The sequence below is a fragment of the Lissotriton helveticus genome, chromosome 8 (genome assembly GCF_964261635.1).
Source record: "Lissotriton helveticus chromosome 8, aLisHel1.1, whole genome shotgun sequence".
In the NCBI taxonomy this organism is placed as follows: domain Eukaryota; kingdom Metazoa; phylum Chordata; class Amphibia; order Caudata; family Salamandridae; genus Lissotriton; species Lissotriton helveticus.
In genome coordinates, this window is record NC_136069.1 from 105,304,833 (window position 1) to 105,323,608 (window position 18,776).

General features: G+C 41.9%; 1 protein-coding gene across 2 annotated transcripts in view; it reads left to right on the top strand.

Annotated features, from left to right (window-relative positions):
- MPZL1 (myelin protein zero like 1) overlaps positions 1-18,776 on the top strand; it is a 144,490-nt gene that overhangs the window by 70,709 nt on the left and 55,005 nt on the right. For both annotated transcript variants that reach the window (XM_078656704.1, XM_078656705.1), the window contains exons 3-4: positions 11,952-12,165; positions 16,389-16,536. In XM_078656704.1, the coding sequence (XP_078512830.1) occupies positions 11,952-12,165; positions 16,389-16,536 (362 nt within the window). The remainder of the gene's footprint in view (positions 1-11,951; positions 12,166-16,388; positions 16,537-18,776) is intronic.

Below are 18,776 nucleotides of genomic sequence, written 5' to 3' on the forward strand. Positions count from 1 at the left end.
ACCTGATTGCTGTGTCTCACTACAAAGCAAGCAGCCAGGAGTGCTTTTTTGGTTCTTGTGTACCCATTGCTCCCAAAGTAACACCTAACCTAAAGCATCACTGCAATAAAAACTGTAAACTATTGGACTTTGCTGTCTACCTACAACTCATGTTACATTCAGCGCATTTTTATGGCACATTTTCAGTTTTTGTGTGGTCCTAAAATGCTTCTGAATTTGGACAGACTAACATCGTAGCAGTGGCATTCTCCATTCTATAACCATAGCACTTTAGTCATTGGAAACACTATATAAATACTTGTAATTTAACATAATACTATTCCATCCCAAGCATTGGCAAAGACAGAATTGGTCTTGCCTATGCAAGATCGGTTGTCTTTGTCAATGGACTTACTGGACTGATATATGGCAAGTTCAGCACATGTGAGGCAGCATCGCTTGCAAGGTAGTTGGAAAAGAAGCAGACCGTGTTCTTTCCAAAGTTTCCGATCACTCAATTACTCGAAATTACAAGTCTTGAGTTTAGAGTGGCTGATGAGAATAGAGATAATGAATGCATTGTTTAAAAAAGGCTCATATTTGAAGGTGCCTACCTAGATCCTGAAGTGTATTTGTGAAGTGCACGAGGTGCTTGTTCTGAAGAAATTCGTGTTGCGCTACTTTCCATTTCTTGGCGTGGTGTGGGTTACATTTGAAGGCATCATCCGCTGGTTGGATGTCTGGCATGGAAGATGTAAGTGAACTCGTAAACTGTTGAATATACAGATTAGTCAAAGCAAATGGTTGTGCTGTTAAGCTTGCAGTGTATAACCAGCATTAGGACTATGCTGACCGATTGATTGCGCTTGTGTCCGGTCTTGATAAGGAAGTACTGTTGAGATGGTAGCATTTAGCTAACTGTATGACTTTTTTGCTCTTGTGAACACAGTGTTGCTAGGATTACATCTGATGTATGATATTGATCTAGGTTGAAGGAGACATTAGTATTTTGCAGGTGTTGCTTCTGGATGGCCTCTTACCTGCATTTGAGTATGACTTGTGTTATGCATATTTATGCACATCAGAATCGTACAGGACCTGCTATGTTGGGGTGGCATTGGGTTGCCTTGTGTGGGGTATTGGAGGAGTATATAGTGAAAACAATAGCATCTTTACAAATATTGCTGTGTAGATTGCTTGGCAGTCACTTAAAAAAGATAGAAATATTGATTAAGTAAACTGACTTATCTGTCCTTTCATATGAGTTGGAGTAAACCTGGATCTACAATGTTTAGTGTAAGGTCAGGTGTTGCTACAGTGAGTGAAGAGTTCTGGGTTCCTCCCCCTCGATTTGAAGTCGGTGGCAAAGGAGGATGGCAATGTTTTCAGTGAAGCGTGCATCTCTCCCTCCATGCCATTTGAGCTTCTTGGCCCCGGGTAGGTCGGTGAGGCCTTGACTGACTGACTCCTAACCAGCGGGTCCTCCCTCACTGTCAGCGAGGCCATCTGAATCAGTGATCGACTCAGTCTCAGCTCTGGTACACAGTCCTTTGGGATTGCCACCTGTGATACTTGTGTTGAATCCGCCGGCACTGATCGCCTCTTCTTTGTCTCCGCTGCCTGATGCTGATTCGAGGCCTTCTTGGGGCTGATCGAAGTCTGGAATGGCGTAGGTGGATCAGTCGGGTTAGGTCTACCTTCCTCCACTTTTCAGAGGAGCCCCCTGCTATTTTCTCATTGACACCTGTATTTTGGTGATGTGGGTGGTCACATGACTGAGCCTCCTCCTGAGTTTCATTGATTTTCTGCCCTTGGGGACGCTAGTGGCCTTGATTCCTCCCCATCCTCTGGCCTGTTTTCACTACCTCGCTTTGAAGGCTAACTCGGCTTTTGCGACAAGTTGACATAGTTCTGAGGCTGTAGCTTCCTATTGTGGAATTGATCCACCCCCCTCCCCACCCAGGATGCTCCAAGAGGGCCAGCTAAACTCTGAGCGTGCGCTTCCCTTAAGTGATAGCCTCTTTGATATTCTGTTGGGCACTTTAGCTAAACCTGTTTCAAGGGAATATGCCTCTTCTCTCCGCATGACATTATTCCGCATGCTGTCACATCGCGGTCGTAACAACGCATACCATTACTCCGCAAGTCGTTACAACGACTTGCGGGGGGGGGGGGGGGGGGCGCGCTGGATATTGGAATAATAAAATTTACTATTCCCACTCCAGTCTGTGCGGACACTAGGTAAGGTGTTGGATTTTAAATCCAACACCTTCTCCCCCCCTCTGCAAGTTGTTGTAACGGCTAGCAGAGTAATGGTATGCGTTTTCACAACGCAGTCGTTGTAATGACGTGTTGTGACAGCATGCGGGGTCACGGATGTGGGGGGAAGGTGCTTTACCATTTCGAATAGCTCACAGCCACCCTCCTGCCCCTGGAGACCAGCTCTACCTTTCTCGTCTGCTTCCTCCACACAGTTTTGTGGTTCAGTCTGCTACAGCCTCCCCCAACAATGGCACCATGCCCAACGTTCCTCCAGGGATGCTTTGGGTTGATTATATCTTTTCTGCTACCAGTTCCTCCTTACGGCCCTTTAACACTGCTTGTATTTTGGGCTGTTTTTCTCATGTGCTGTGGGATTCAGTCTTGCGCCTTCTCCCCTCTGATCCAGGATGGACTTCAGGGGGCTACATTACTGATTTGTTGTGTCATGGATACAACAGATTCTGTTAGATGGTCCAGGGCCTTTTAGGTGGCTCTTCCCTGGCGTGCCTGGCTACATTCCTCTGGCTTTTCTGATGCTGTTCAATCGCCTCGATCTTGAGCCCAACGCTTTTTAATGTCTATGTCCTATGCCGACGATACCCATATCTTAGTAACACTGAGCCCTGATCCGAATGAAACCAAACAACGTTTCAAAAACTGCTCGACTCATGTCGAGGAATGGATGAATGAAACCAAACAACGTTTCAAAAACTGCTCGACTCATGTCGAGGAATGGATGAATAACAATCACCTCCAGTTAAATGGCAGCAAATCAGAAATTATGCTTTTCGGCAAAGCAGCAGAACATTGGTTTCATGACTGGTGGCCAACTAATTTAGGCAGATGTCCAATGCCTAAGGAATCTGTTCGAAATTTGGGTTTCTACATGGACAATAAACTGTTTATGGAAAACCAAATCAACCACATCATAGGTACCTGCTTCAGACTAATGTCTAGCCTGAGGAAGATTTTCAAGTGGAAACCCCTAGTTCAGGGTCTATTCAGAAACAGAATTGACTACGGGAAAGCGCTCTTAGCCTCCATAAATGAACATCATCTGAGCAGGCTCCAGGTTCTTCAGAACACGGCAGCTCGGCTAGTTCTTAACCTCCTGCAAAGAACTTCGTCCGCCACATGCCTGAGAAGCCTCCATTGGCTTCCGGTGAAAAAGCAAATCCTTTTTAAAACTCTATGCCTGGCTTATAGACACATGTATGAAAGAGGCCCTAGATACTGGTCAAAAAAACTAAGATGGTATCAGCCTCAAAGAAAACTCAGATCCATCAATGAACTCCTACTGACACCTCTAAGAATACAAACTTCCAGAAACGGCGGCCGCGCGTTATCTTTTTTAGCTCCTGCTTCGTGGAATAAAATGCCCCTTCACCTCCGCATTATCCCAGAACACAGCTGTTTCCGTAAGAAGCTAAAGACCTGGCTTTTTGCAAACTAGCTGTCCTGCCCCTCTGGTCAGAGCCGTCTGCAAGTGCCATGAGACTCTCCGGATGTGATTTGTGCGCTATACAAATGTCCCTGACTTGACTAGACATGCCTTTGGATGGTCAATATCTGTTTGGCTCTCAAGCGGACTCCTCTTTACGCTGTTTCTGGGATAGTCTGAGTGGAGCGAAATCTTAATATCGGATTTCCATACTGTTGTCTTCTCCCGCTCACCCTCTACCCCGTACTCTGTCTTGCTGGAAGTGGTCTCCTGTCTATCCTTCTGTGTAGACTGTTATAGGGCTGTACCAATTGACTTTTTATTTTTTCTTGTCCCATGTACTTTCCGTGTGGTGTCCTGCCCTGGCAGGTATTTTCCTTCTGCATGTTACCCTGTTGATGACGGGTTGTGCTCCCTGATATCATAAATCGCACATTTTCCTTTGGAGTGAAGCCTGTGATGAAATGCCAGGATCAAACTCCTGAGAAACATGCGTGCAACAAACCGTGAATAGACGCAGCCACACCTACACGCATAAAGGTGATACTAGTGAAGACAAAACTAGGTTGCTTCCACTGTGAAAGTATACAAAAAATGAAGCAGTATCGTAAACGCACCCAATTAGGGTTATAATCCACATTTGTAAAGCGCACAATCACCCGTTAGCGTCACTAGGCGCTGGGCGCCGTTGGGAAGATTAAGCAACCTATTGCCCAGAGTCACATGGTGCTGGGCTAATCTGCCGCTGGTGCCAGGGATCGAACCGTGATCCCCAGATTCCGTAGTCAGTCGCCCTAGCAGTGGCGCCACACCTCTTCCTGGGTTACAGTAATGGCCCGCAAAAGAAGGCAGAGGAAATGCTAATGAGCATACTGTGGGGAAGAAAAAGGGGGTTTTATTATAGCGCTTCTTACTCTGTGTGTGAAGGATTAAGTCCCAGGTTTATTTTAGTAAATACTTACAAGGACGCTTGTCTGCATCTACCCGAAACCTAGCCCAGCTCTGCTTTCTTGGAGGAGGAAGTAGTTGAAGGGGCAGGGTCTCAATTTATCGGTAGCAGAGTGCCGCTATTCATTTAGTAGTGCATCACTGCGGCTGCGAGGCATACAGTGAAAAGTGCTGGAAATTCGGGCTCCCCGATAGGGGTAGGTAGGGGAAACAAGTGCTTAATTCAGAGGAGACAGCTGGTCTTTATAAAACATTATAAATAAGACTCCCAGTTTTCTGTTTTTACTGATTTTTACAGGTAAATACAGACAGAAAACAATGTTCTCTGTCTACATTTATTTTTAAAAGTGGATAAATACAGAAAACTGGGCTTTTTAAGTGCCTCTCCGTGCTCTTTCATGAATTGTAGCCCAACAGCTGAGCAGAAGGACAGCATGGGAAGTTAAAAAGCAGGATGAGATTTCTTTAAATAAGGCATATGTTAACAAACATTTGTGGTATAATGCTAATAGTTACCAGTTTATGTATTGTTATGTAATTTGCGGCTCTTGAATAGCTACAACATGACAGACATCAAAGTATTACTGCTTGTCTATCAGTTAAATATAGGAATGTACGGTTTTACAACTTCATATATCGGCAAAACACTAAATAAATATGGATAAATGCAGATAAAATGGCCAAAAAATAAATATGGATAAAAACAGATGGAATGGTAAAATTAATATCATAAAACGGGAGCCCTAATTATGAACAATCAAGCTAATGGGGCCCTCTTAAACCCATGAGCGCGTGAGCTGTTACTCGTGAGGAATAGGCTATGGAGATGTATAGTATCAAGGCAAAAAAAAGGTAAATCTGCCAGTATACAGCGTTTTCCACTAATGTATGGGAGGAGATAATCCATTGATGGAAATGCCAATAGGACAGCAGGAGGGGGCAACCAAGGGAATAGAAGTAATCCTAAAAGCTTCCTATTGGGTCTCTGCGTAACAGAGTCACTTTGTGAAATATTATCCATGTCTTCGTTCAATAAAAACCTGTCAAATATTAATGTACAGGGTGGTACCATGGAGAAAATGCTGGGATTTAGACAGGATGTGTGTGTTTTCATTAAATAGAAGTTAACAGTAGCAGGGTGAAAGAAACAAGTGCCCTCTGAGTGTGTGGAATCGATCATATTGTTAAATGCCATGTGCGTCAAGGTGAATATCCGCTGTAATGGGTCTAGGACTGCTAATATTTCAATTCACTCCATGGAATTTCATCTTTGAGGCGATTGTGTGTGGACAAGCGGGAAAATCCAGTTTTTTTTATCAATGTATTTTTGTTTGTGTGGGTGTGCCACCTATACTGTCTGTCAACATGTCTTTTAGGGTGGCCGTTCGTTTGAGGGTGAACTGAGGAGCTGGCAGTGAGAGGTTGCCCGTTTATAGGATGGCCCAGTTTTTTTTTTAACGATTTTCTGGAGTATGTTAGACTCTGGTGTAAGGTGGTCACACATGTTAATTAATACATCTGTTTTAGGTGTAGTATGTGGTTCCAGTAAGGACGTCATTTTTGTATTTTGTGCATTTTTGTGCTGTCATCATGCAGTGTTGAGTGTACTAGCGTGCTTCTAAGTTGACTGCTAGTTGTGTTTCTGTGGTTATTGTGCTGGTAAATCAAAATGCAGCTTGTCGGGTGGATGCCATAACGTACAAGTGAGATATATTCCAGCACAACAGATGGGAGGTTGTGGTGAATGATGTCTTGTGAGCCTTGCTACTAGATGGGTTGACACCTGGACGACCATGTACTTGAAGGATTAAGCACTCTAAGAACCAGCCTTTGAAGGACCAGGCTGCACAACACTTACCTCTGAGACTTTGCAACTGGGAAAGCTATGTACACGTGTGAATAAGTTTTGTGATGTGGAGGAAAGCAATACTTTGGACGATCTCCGCTGAGCACGCAAAGCCAATGGGTTTCTTCTTGCAACCCTGCATTTAAAAAAAAATATGCACTAGGCCTAAAACTTGTGAAAGCAACAAAAAGTTAAAATTCCTCTTTCAAATGGGGTCCTGCTTTGTTCGTTAAAGTATGCAATTACCCAATGTAGGTTCACAAAAAAAAAAAGCATTTACAATGCAGTGGGTCTCTCATTCGCCCGAGTATGAGCTGTTGGCGTTGTGGATGACAATGCCTTTTATTTATGTTTTAGGGCATGGATGGAGGGCATTGTCATTTGCAGTGCTAATGGCTTGGGCTCTCGCTGGTGCGAGACCTATTGCATTGCAATAAAGGGCTTTCTCGACCGCTTGTACGATTGTAAATATCGGAGGAAGAGACCGACCTGGGGCATCTTCAAAATGGTGCTAAAAAGTGCAGAGAACGAGATGTGTAAGTGTTGTAAATTAGACAGACACAAAGTGTTAGTGTTTATAGCTCAGATCATATGCAACTCACTTCACAATGCGCTCCAACACCATTCGCTATGTGATTACACAGTCACGGCTCAGGAGGAAGAGTGGGATGGGGGGGGGGGGCTATTTCTTGCCCTCTCCGTGATTTGAGTGTGCAGTGTGGCATTCCGTAATGTCATTGGAGCTGTTATATGCAGCTATAGAGGAATCTGTCCCTGGTTTCACCGCCCTCGGCTGTCGCCTACCCAGCTGGTCATCTGACATTGTTTTCCTTGTTTCCCCGTTGTTTCCTTCCCTCCCCCTCCTTCCGTGATTCTTTGATTTAACTATGTTACCTCTAACTCGCTGATTCTTCTGAAAATCGCTCTGAAACCTTCGGGTATAGCCAGCGCTATATAAAACTTTTTGAAATAAATAAATAGCATGCTTCACAATTGAGCGTGCATTAATGAGCTTGCCCTTTAAAGCCGTATCAAATAAAGCAGTACGTAACAGACTATTCAGAAAATGAGGAGATGGCTGGTATATTTGCCCAATTATTATATGTCACGCATGTGTTATTCTTATGAGAGGAATAAAAAATCCAATATTCAGACCTAACCTTGAGAAGCTGTTCCCTCTTGTAGGTGTTACTAAGCTCTGTTGTTGCATTGAGTTTTGTTATCTCTTCGAAGGAAAAATGGGCTACATAGTTGGCTATGTGCCCCCTGTTCATTTCATATAAACTTAAGTATTCAGGCATGTGTGAAAAGCTCGAGTAGGAACCAAAATGGCATCCCAGTTTGGGAAGATGTAGAGCAAATGGATTTACCAGCACCAAGAACTTCACTTTTTTCACTCTTGGTTCAATTTTTAACTGGAGTAGACTCAACATAGGCCTAAGTTATGACCAGAGCAATCAGCCTCTAACCTGCCATAGTTTTGTTTCAGAAGAATGAGCAGAGATGAGGTTAAGGTTCCGATATCAAGTCTTGCATGGTCCCTAACCTCCCTCCCCTCCCCCCGCCCCCTTTTCTTCATTCTACAGACTAGGCAAATACCTCAAATACATTTAGTGGATAAGATAGGGTACAACTGGTGGACTAGCAATGATCTTCAAAAATGTCCACCCTTGGCTGTAACGGACAACAAAATATACTCTCTAATTTTGATAGGTCTCGTTGGTTCAAGTTTTCTTCTTTTGGAAAGAAAGGTAAGCTGAGACAGATCAGAACATACATGTTGCTATGTCAACATGTCCCGAACCACCGTTTCAGAATGCTCTTTAAGCCTCGCTGAGTTATAAGCCCTAAATAATGGCGAAAACAATCTATGTTCCTGTTTGTCACCAGTAGATCAGATTTAGATGAAGAGAACTTAGTTCTTTGGTTTACAAGCTGAAACTAGACAGCCTAGAGGGAATGGTGTATGCGCAATTACTGGATCATTGTAGTTTTATATAGGTGTCTCTTCTTTGAGCCATATATTTGAGAGATGGTGGGAGTTGAGAGAAGAATATTAACATCATGTGGTGTCTAGATAGGACTAGAATAAGGGAGAGAGAATGACAAGACCGCAGAGATGAGCAAGTAAAGCCGTTCTATGCATCCCAAAGTTTAAGCATGCCGAATTTGATAGTTGTGCTGTTTCAGTGCACTCTGCCAGAAGACTCCTTAGTATACTGACCTAACCCTGAAAGAAATGTAAAACCAATTCAGAAAACTACACATTTTAGCAGGTTTACCATAGCAATTGTTAAATTGCATCTAATATTAACTAGGTTGATGTTAATCTCTTCCCTTAGTGGTTAAAGCTGTGCTTTACAATAGATTGAGATGGAGTTGGAGAAAATACAGGCAGACAGTTGCAAAAGTGCTATCATGAAATGGAATAGAGAGCTCAAGAGAGAAAAAGATCATACAGAGGGAAAGGCAAGACGAAGCTAGCCAATAGGAGCCCTTGACAAAATGAACAAAAGACTCACTAGCCTAAATAGGTGACATAATAATAAACCCCTTAAGTTATGGTAGTAAAAAAAAAATACTTTAATTTCATGAGAAGCAATGAATTTCTAACAGGAATTGTTTTCATTCGAGCAGTATTTTTACATAGCTTTCTGATGAGAGAGAGAATGTATAGCATAAAGCGGAGTGGGGGATTGAGAACGGATGTCTGTACAAGTAAACCTTTAGACCAGTTACATAATGAACTTTCACGAGATACCCCAGTCAGTTTTGATATAGTATTTATCCTTTTGTTTCCAGCCTATCGGATGTTACTGACAAACATGGGACTAGACTTAACATTGACCGACATATCGAGCTTATCATATATGCTTATCCTTCTGACCCATAACAAAATGTAAAAGAAGGCTGTGTCGCTTGATCTGAACCTGGGAAAACTCCATACTGGAATCAATTAGTCATAGGCTGAGGTTGAACTATGAAAGATGCTTCACCGGTACTTTGCTTTACTGTCCCTCCTGCTCACAGGATTACTTGAATGGGACCAATGGTTAGTATGTTATGATGGGCCTTGATCTAACACCATAGGATACAACATACTGTATCTACTGTGCTGTGCCATACTAACAAATGGACCCATTTTTGTTTGCCAGATGCTCTGGTAATATATTGATCTTCTCATGTGTTAAATGTGCTGTTAATCACTGTTTGGGTGCAAAAAACTGGGGTTACCATGTCTAGTTTTGTTGTTTTCTAAGGGAAAAATGTTATAAAGAAGTTAATATAAAAAAACGGCTACAGCATAATTTATCCTATGGTGTCATCCTGTAGATGTGACTGTTGCCTGGTAGTTCATGCATAGAACACGCTCTCATGCGGTTATACTCTTAAAATGCCATTGGGAAGGTCTATGAAGAGGGGCAGAGCCCATTTGCTACAGTGCATGGTTTCCCACAATTACAACAACAAAATGTGCCTCCACAGGATTTGTTTCATAATACATCAGTTGATAAAATTCAGTCACCAAACAGTGATCTTCAATAAACAAAATGCAGGAAATACAATTTGTCGTGTTATTTATTCACAATTTTAAAAGCTAAAATATGGCAACATACATACTACTCCAATATTTGCATTTAATTATCGGCAGTACAAAAAACACTTTTCGCTCCTTCATATGGACCAGTCAAAAGACCATATATCTCATTCAATTTTGAAAATCAATGAACCCATTTGAGTTCATAACAATGATCTTTATATTTGCGAAACAGTGTTTAACTGTCGACGTTTCGGTCCCCCGTTGGTCTATACAATCCTTGGGACCATCATCATGACGGACAAGTTGCACATCAATATCTACAAATAATTACAATCAAAAAGAAGGAAAACCTTAAATTCATAAATAAGCCTTTTTGCTAGGGAGCCTTTATGTTATGGATCGATATAGGAACAATCCATGTTTAACATGGACCTATATACCGTTCCAAAATGGCGGCCGTTTTTACTATGTTTTTACGATGTTTGAATTTGGCCGTCTTTAAGGTGCAAATAGGATGAGTTGATTGGAATCGGCCCAATATAGAAATGTCTGTCATGAATACGGAATTTAACAGCTGTGGAAAGTCATTAATGTAGTGATCAAGTATGACCCCAAGAGCATGACTAACTTTCAAAGATGGCCGTGATGTTGATGGTAGATCCCACGTGATCTTCCTCGAGTGAGGTTAAGGGTCGCGGTAAGCCGGTTTGGCGTATTCGCCTGATTGTTACTGGCAGGACACGGATTTAGAACGTGGAGAACTCCAACTACTAAAGTAAGTGGATCTAAACGTAAGGCTCCCGTTGAATTTGTTGATATGATTCGAGTGCCTGTCGGGCCACTAAGAGTTAACAACTCTGTACATTTTTGATTTTCAGGTGATTGATACGCTATTGTGGAGCCTCGATGTAAGTATGGTTACCAGACCTCACATGCACTTATTTGTGGTGTTTGTACTTTACATAAAGTATGGACAGTCAGAGAAGGGTTATATTTATGGTTCTATTGTCATTTACAGATAATATTAAAGACATTGGTGATTGTTGTAAGTATTTAGAGGCTACACTCCTATGGCTGTGTTAGTGTTGTACCACTACTGAGGATATTGATATTGGCATTGCGCTATATTATATTCCCTATGTCCAGTAGATCAGAGGACCATAAAGTTACGTGGAGAATCTGAACTTCCGGCTGGAAGTGATTGGTAAAGTTATTATATAATTTAGTTTGGTTATTATAGTATTATATGGTTATTAGAATTGATTGGGCTATAGCACACTTTGCACTTATTTCGATGGGCTTGTTTGGGCACACTTTGGGTGTTGATCACTTGGTTTGTTTCAAAGTGAGTTGACGATACCTCTTATGCAGGGAATTTAAGGTTTTCCTTCTTTTTGATTGTATTTATTTGTAGATATTGATGTGCAACTTATCCGTCCTGATGATGGTCCCAAGGATTGTATAGACCAACGGGGGAACGAAACGTCGACAGTTAAACACTGTTTCACAAATATAAAGATCATTGTTATGACCTCAAATGGGTTCATTGATTTTCAAAATTGAATGAGATATATGGTCTTTTGACTGGTCCATATGAAGAAGCGAAAAGTGTTTTTTGTACTACCGATAATTAAATGCAAATATTGGAGTAGTATGTATGTTGCCATATTTTAACTTTTAAAATTGTGAATAAATAACACGACAAATTGTATTTCCTGTATTTTGTTTATTGAAGATCACTGTTTGGTGACTGAATTTTATCAACTGAAGTATTATGAAACTAATCCTGTGAAGGCACATTTTGTTGTTGTAACTGATAATACCCAGCCTTGACGGGAATATTGGGTGGCTCTGTCTGGTTTCTCACAAGGCGTTACCCTTGATCCAGTCTGTTTGCCATGACAACTGATCATTATTTTGTTGCTCTATTCCAGGTCTTTTTCTTCAGTGGAGGACAAACGTATCCTGTAGCTGATGATCGCTTTAAAGACCGTATCACCTGGAATGGTGACCTTAATAAAAAAGACGGCTCTGTATACATTGAAAACATGCAGTTCAAAGACAACGGCACGTACATCTGTACTGTGAAGAATCCACCGGATGTTAGTGGCTCGCCTGCACGCCTTTTACTACGAGTTGTTGCCAAAGGTGCCTGTCGTAATTCCTTTTTAAATTTAGAAGTTTTCTTTTTTAAATTTCTGTAAGTTCTCAGACTTGTCTTTTTAAATTTGATCGTGCTTGTGTTCATGTTCTGGTTGAAACAGGTATCAGGAAGAAGTCATCACTGTGGAGTATTCGCCAGTCCATTTACAGTTAAAAAAAAAAATCTTCATTTTTCAGTCGCGTCTGTCAAGCCAATTGGGCGAGTGGTTTTGTGAGACTGAAAGATCTTGATGATTTTCCTGATTAATATTCTCCGTTTAACAGTGTAGGATAAGTTAGATGAGGACAATTGTCATCCTTGTTGTCATTTATGTACTGTTTAGATAATAGTTGTTTAGCAGTTGAGCGACTGGATAACCATGCCCTCAATATGGTTTACATTAAGAGCAGTTTTTAGAATCAAATCTTTTTTTTATTGCCAGTTAGATCAGAGGAACAGTTATACAGCATTCCGCCTACAACCCAAGCCAGGCCGGCCACACAGTCTGTCTCGATGTGTCATTTACAAGTAGTATTATAGCGATCTGTCCATATACCTATACACAATGCGTGATGTGTGAAACTTTCTCGTTAAGGAAAAATCCACCATAGCGAGGCAAGCATTGACAATGACTTCTTGTAGCAACAAACTTAAGGATGGTGGTTACATAGCATGTCCCCTACAACCGGCAATGGGCCGGCCGCGTCGCAGTGTAGGGTGCTTAATACTGAACAGATAACATTTACATGCTTCTTAATGTCCAGAGCCAGACACCAGCTCCGACTCTCTTAAGATCAGTGCTACCATAAACAAAAAAGCTGCATGTGCAGCCATGTTAAAGTGTGTAAGCCAGAAGAACCCTGGTCTGTAACTAGGAAACAATTGGAGAAAAACACAAACCCCCTCCGCCCCCTTCCCCAAGCTCCGTCTGAATGAGCCATTTATTGCAAGAGAGAAAAATGTGCACTCTGGAAATATGGTATAGGTCCGAATTAAGCCGCTATCCTGCCCACAGCTTTGTCCTCCTCAGGAGTATCTGGTAGTAACCTCAGAATACGTAGGTATTTAGGACACGTCAAATCCTGGAACTCCGTGGATAGAATAGTGATAAAGTTGGTCCAAATTTTAGTGTATGCGGAGCTATCTGCCTATGCCTCCATCGACAGCCGCTGGATGCCCAGCAACGACCAGAGTTGATTAGGCCACTGCCGGTGATTTTATCTGTGCCCAAGTTGGTCAGCAAGACTCTATGGGCGGCATTCAAGGCCATCTGCCTTCCCTTAATGGAACAAGGTGGGAATGTAAGTGCATACGGGAGCCCCTGTAGCGTGTATGCAGGGAATCTGGGGATGGTGACGTTGAAAGCACATTCAATGTCATTCAGGGCCTGATCCCAAAATCTCTGCACCTTCGGCCAGTGCCATAAGCGGTGGATCAACGTACCTGGGTTACCACAGCCTCGCCAGCATTGGCCGTCTCATTGGTTATTCCTTTTCTGTATACGAGCGGGGGTGTAGTACCAATAAGAAGTGATCCTGTAGGCTGTTTCAGTGTGTCCTGTAGTGTGTGCCGTATGGTGTTTTCTATAGAATGTCTTCCCACTCTTTATCTGATAGTGATCGGCCTAGCTCAGCTTCCCAACAGTTCTGTCCTGGAGTCCTATATTTGTGTGCCTTCTTCGTCAGGTGGAGGTAGATCTCTGAAATAAGCTTCCTATCGCCTGCCTTGAAGAATATCCACTTCTCAAATGCAGTCATCGTTCTGCCTGCCACAGGACGTGTGGCCGAGCTGAGCAGCCAGTATGTCAATTGGGTGTGGGTAAATCTGTCTGCTTCCTGCAAAGCACAGTCTGTTTTTAGTTGATCGAAAGTGATGGGGCCATTGTGGTCAGAGGCTTCCTATGCACTTACATCTGCCTGCAATCCAGCGTTTGGCAATTTGTGTGATCATGCCTCGAGGGAAGTCCGAATTTGAAAACAGAGGCGCTGTAGGCGAAGGGAATGTAGTAAGTCCCACCGCAGTCGCTACCTTGTCCCATATTTGGAGTGTCAGGCGAGTTACAGGGGAGGAATAAAGCCCCCAGGCCTCTGTGGGGCCGAGTCAGCCACACTTCCCTCCAAATGTGTGATCCCGCTACTGTTTTGTCCATGAAGACCCAGTGTTTCGCCGTAAGTGGGCAATTCCATTCCACCAAATAGCGCAGCTGTGCTGCTTGGTAGTAGGGAGATAGATTGGGTACATAGAGTCCCTCTAACTGTTTTGAACACTGTAGAAGTTGTTTCTGCAGCCTAGGTTTTGTTCCCCGCAGATAAATCGCTCAATCTCCCTTTGAAGGGTGCTAATCGTGCCGGCTGGGGGGCTAGGGGAAGGATCTGAAAAATGTATACCAATGTATAACGACTGCTCAGGTGTCATGTGGAGTATAATATATTCATTGGTGTTCACGATCTAGGGTGTGGAATGCTTACATTTTTCTGTTGTTCAGTATGCATCTTTCTAAACAAGCAGCACAGCTCTCAATAAAACTATTTGCACATTGAGAGCAGATTCTCTATTATGTCGTAACTCTTATTGTAACTTTGACATTGTATTCCCAGTTTGCAAAAGCAAAGGAAAATCATCTGGCTTTTAAACTGCATCAGCATTTTATTGCAAAATTGACTAGTTGTGTCGACAAAACTGTAACCACACAATTATGCTTTTAGTTCTGGGGACGATCACAGATCTTAACATCGTAGAACATAAAGCTCTGTTCGGAGCGTACCAAACAAATCTGTTTTTTTTTAGGTACTCCGGACCGATTCCTTGCAAGGTGCCAAACACAGAGCCTTAAGCAATCCTCTTTCTTACAGGGGGCCAATGGAGTTCAACCAATGTACCGGATACCAACTTAAATTTGGGGGGTTTCTTTAGGAAGCGACACAGTGCATTTTGCAGTATCTGAAGCTTGTTCATGTGTCTGTTTGATGCCCATATAAACGGCATTACAGTAGTAAATCCTGGATATAGTTAAAGAAAAAATGACTAAAATCTTCAGACTTGTGGACATAAAAGGCCACACCTTCCCCAGCAGTCTGATTATAAAGAAACATGATGAAGAAAGTTTGTTGACTTGGTCCATAAAAGACAACTCTGTCTCAAAGACAATCCCTAGATTTCTTAATTAGGAGACGGTACTGGAAGAGAACCGAAAGACTGGGCCACTAGGATCGATTCCAAAAGGTCATCTCTACTAAAAAGGAGAACCTGTTTTTTTGTCAGTTCAGATTTAAATCATTCTTACTCATCAAGCCAACAGGGTGGATAATTGAATGAGATGCACCTCTGCACGCCCGACTCGCATTCTACGAAGGAAGAGAGCTGCGCTGGCAGAAGTGTGTAGTCTTGCACATCAAGACTGTGCATTTGTCAATGCACTGAGGCCGTCTTCCTGAGAATTTACAACAAGGTATGGGGTTAGATCATTCCAACTGTGTTTGGCAGAAGAGTACTCCAACCATGCTTCTGCTAGTGTTGGGGTATTAGTGATAGATAGGAGTAATATTAGGAAAAATCAAAATGGTCGAATTATTTGTAATTTTCACCATTTTAATAATGCTTATAACATGTCATGAGTAGGGCAGGACACGGAGGAGTGATGTTAATTATCTCGATACTGACAGAAGGCCATAAACATTGCAAATTGTATACATTTTATAAATGTGTCTTGGAAAAAATGATATTGTGCAAGACCTTGTGCAACTGCGCAATAAAGCTGCCATTGAAATATTTTGTTGCAACACCCTTAAATTTGAAATGTCAATATGGATACTTTGAACCAGACAAATTCCTTTGAAATACATATTTTCCAATATATGCTTCATGCTCCAGAACAATGTTTAAATCGCAACCCAATGGTCAAACCATCATTTAGTTAGTCAAACCATGGTTGTGAAGAAAGTATACCCAGCTGTTACCTCATAAACTGATTGCTAAACTCCCATGCCTTCCTGTAGAATAGGTAATAGCAAACTATCCCAGTTGTTTATTTGCTGCCCTGTTAACTTTATTATTTAATTTGATCTGTGATTTTAAGATGATATGCATACTAAAAGATTTTTTTTCATTTAGAGATTCATCAATGTTTCTTTTCTTAAAACTCTGAAGAGACAATAGAAATGCATGCTTAATGAACATGTTGTGTAGTTGAAAAAAGTTTTATTTAATTAGTTTTTTCTTCTTTCTTTAGAAAATCTACCTGTGTATTCAGCTGGCACGCTGGCAGGAATTGTGGTTGGTGCAGTAGCAGGTTTTCTTTTGCTTGTTGGACTCATTGTGGGACTCGTCATATGTATGAACAACAGTTCTAACAGCAATTCAAACAAGAACTATTCTGGGTAAGAAGTGCATACGATCCACTCTCTACTATTGAAATATTTCCTTTTTTTAGCACCTCTTTATAATTTTTAGTGTTCAGGTTTTTTTTTTCTCCATAAGCTGCAATAACAGCTTCAGTGAGACATTAGTCTCCACTGGAGACGGGACTGTTTCCATTGCCCATAGTACTGGATTGTCAGCATGACTTTAGGGTAGACTGTCTTCTCCAGCCTTTTCTTCATGAGCCTCTTGCTGATATCATAATGTGAGTAGGCAAACTCAGAAATTGTAGCTGGTTTAGCTTAATTTTATTTGTATAACTCTTACACAAGTTTTTTCCAAAGAAAAAAGGAAGCAGTCACAGGGCACAAATGAGGGACGATTCAAATATAATGTATGCATCTTAATGAGTCAGCTAATGCTAGTTACGAAGCGAATTATCACAAAAATCCAAAAAATAGAGTTGTAAAGGAGATGAAAAATTTCGTAGTTTGGAAATAAGAAAGATCTAATGGTGGCAGAGAGGTGGTGAGACAAGATGACACTGGAAGAGTAAATGGGGAGGATGAGTATGGCACCCAACAGGAGAATAAAGATTCAAGGCAGCCAAACTTAGGATGCATTTAAAGTCTGTGCATAAGAAAGGGTGATGGAGTTAAGTAGAAGCCATAGTGGAGTGATGAGGAGGGGTGTAACCTGGTTTAGGGACAGATGTGTGGAAAAAAAGCAGGAACATCAGCATTTAAAAATCAGGCAAATGAAATCCTCGCCACAGCTGTAATTAATGCATCCCAGACCGAATGAGGACATCTTTAGGTTATATTAACAAAAGGTATCTAAAGCATCGCACTTCCTTATTGAAGTTAGCACGAATACCCTTTAAGTCGAAAACTCTGAAGTTAAACTGTTATAATTAGTGACACAATTCTTCTTCAGATAAGCAATACTACCTTATTGTGATTTATGTTGAATCTAGTAGGAAATGCTGTTAAAACAATTGTAGAAGGTGCTGTAGGTCAACATGCATCTTAAAGTAGTGTAAGTACCAGAACTGCAGAATAACTTGAGTCTTCACATATGGGAGATACAGGGTTCCCTACCAGCTAGATGGCATAGTGCATGAGGGCTACCCTGATTCTGAGCACAATACTTCTAAGTGCACAGATAACCTTGTAGAAGAACTTGCATCTCCATACTTGCATGCCAGACGGTCTCCGATTCGGAACGTCCAGATAGATTTGCACAGATTTCTGAGATGAAATATTGCTAAACGGACATCAAGCACGATGTAATCTAAATTATAGATTTTTTTTATCGGATTTGAGCTGATGTTGATCAGGTTGAAGTGAGAACCTAAACGTGAGCTTTCTCATCTGCTCCACCCTCCAATTCTTTTCTATTCTCACCCCCACAGTCCCCTATTCTTGGTCTCCCATTGTTCGTGTTAGCATCCTGATGGTTTTGTTCTGGATGCCAGTCGTTTTCCGATATCCCGCTCCATTTGACCTACCTTATCAGTTCTTGGTGTATGGGTGTGCTCGCTTTTCACAGCCCCAGTTTGATTTCTGGCGAATTGCTGTGCAGCAAGCAGTTCTGTAATGGTGTATTTGTTCACCCTTCCTTGAGTGAGCAGGATATTGCAAATCACGGGTTTGTATTTACTGATGATCACATAAGGGGCTTGATGTACTTTGGTTGCTTATGCTTTGGTTATTAAACCCTTCATTGTGGACTTGTATTACATTTTTTGTTATATACGATTTGTCATGCAGGCAAATTTAGGGTGTGCTAGAGCGGCACCTACTTACAATAATTAATACCATTTGGGAGTTTTCTAGGGTTGTGCTAATGGCATAGGATTATGTGCTTGGAGGGCCGTAGTTAATGTGGTAAGTAACCTGTCCCGTGTATGAAGTGCTTGAAACCATATCTGAGAAAGAAACTTCAGATATGACCAACTTAATTGCATCAGTTGAACTTTTCAAGATGAGACTACCTTGAGGTGTGACTCTTGCAGTGTGTGTGATGCAGTGAACGTGGCATGGATCTGAACTGCATGTAGCATGTTATATCTAAACTTGTGGGCTGGTGTCTCGTTTCACAACCATCTTTGATAGACACTCATGCATGGCAGTGTGAGAGTATCATTTTCTTTCATTCCTGCGCTCTAATCCTCTCACGGGATGCAGTCGCCCTCTCTTCCTCTCCTTGCAGACCTGCTGAATAGACGATGGATTGGAAACCGCAAATGAGTGGGACA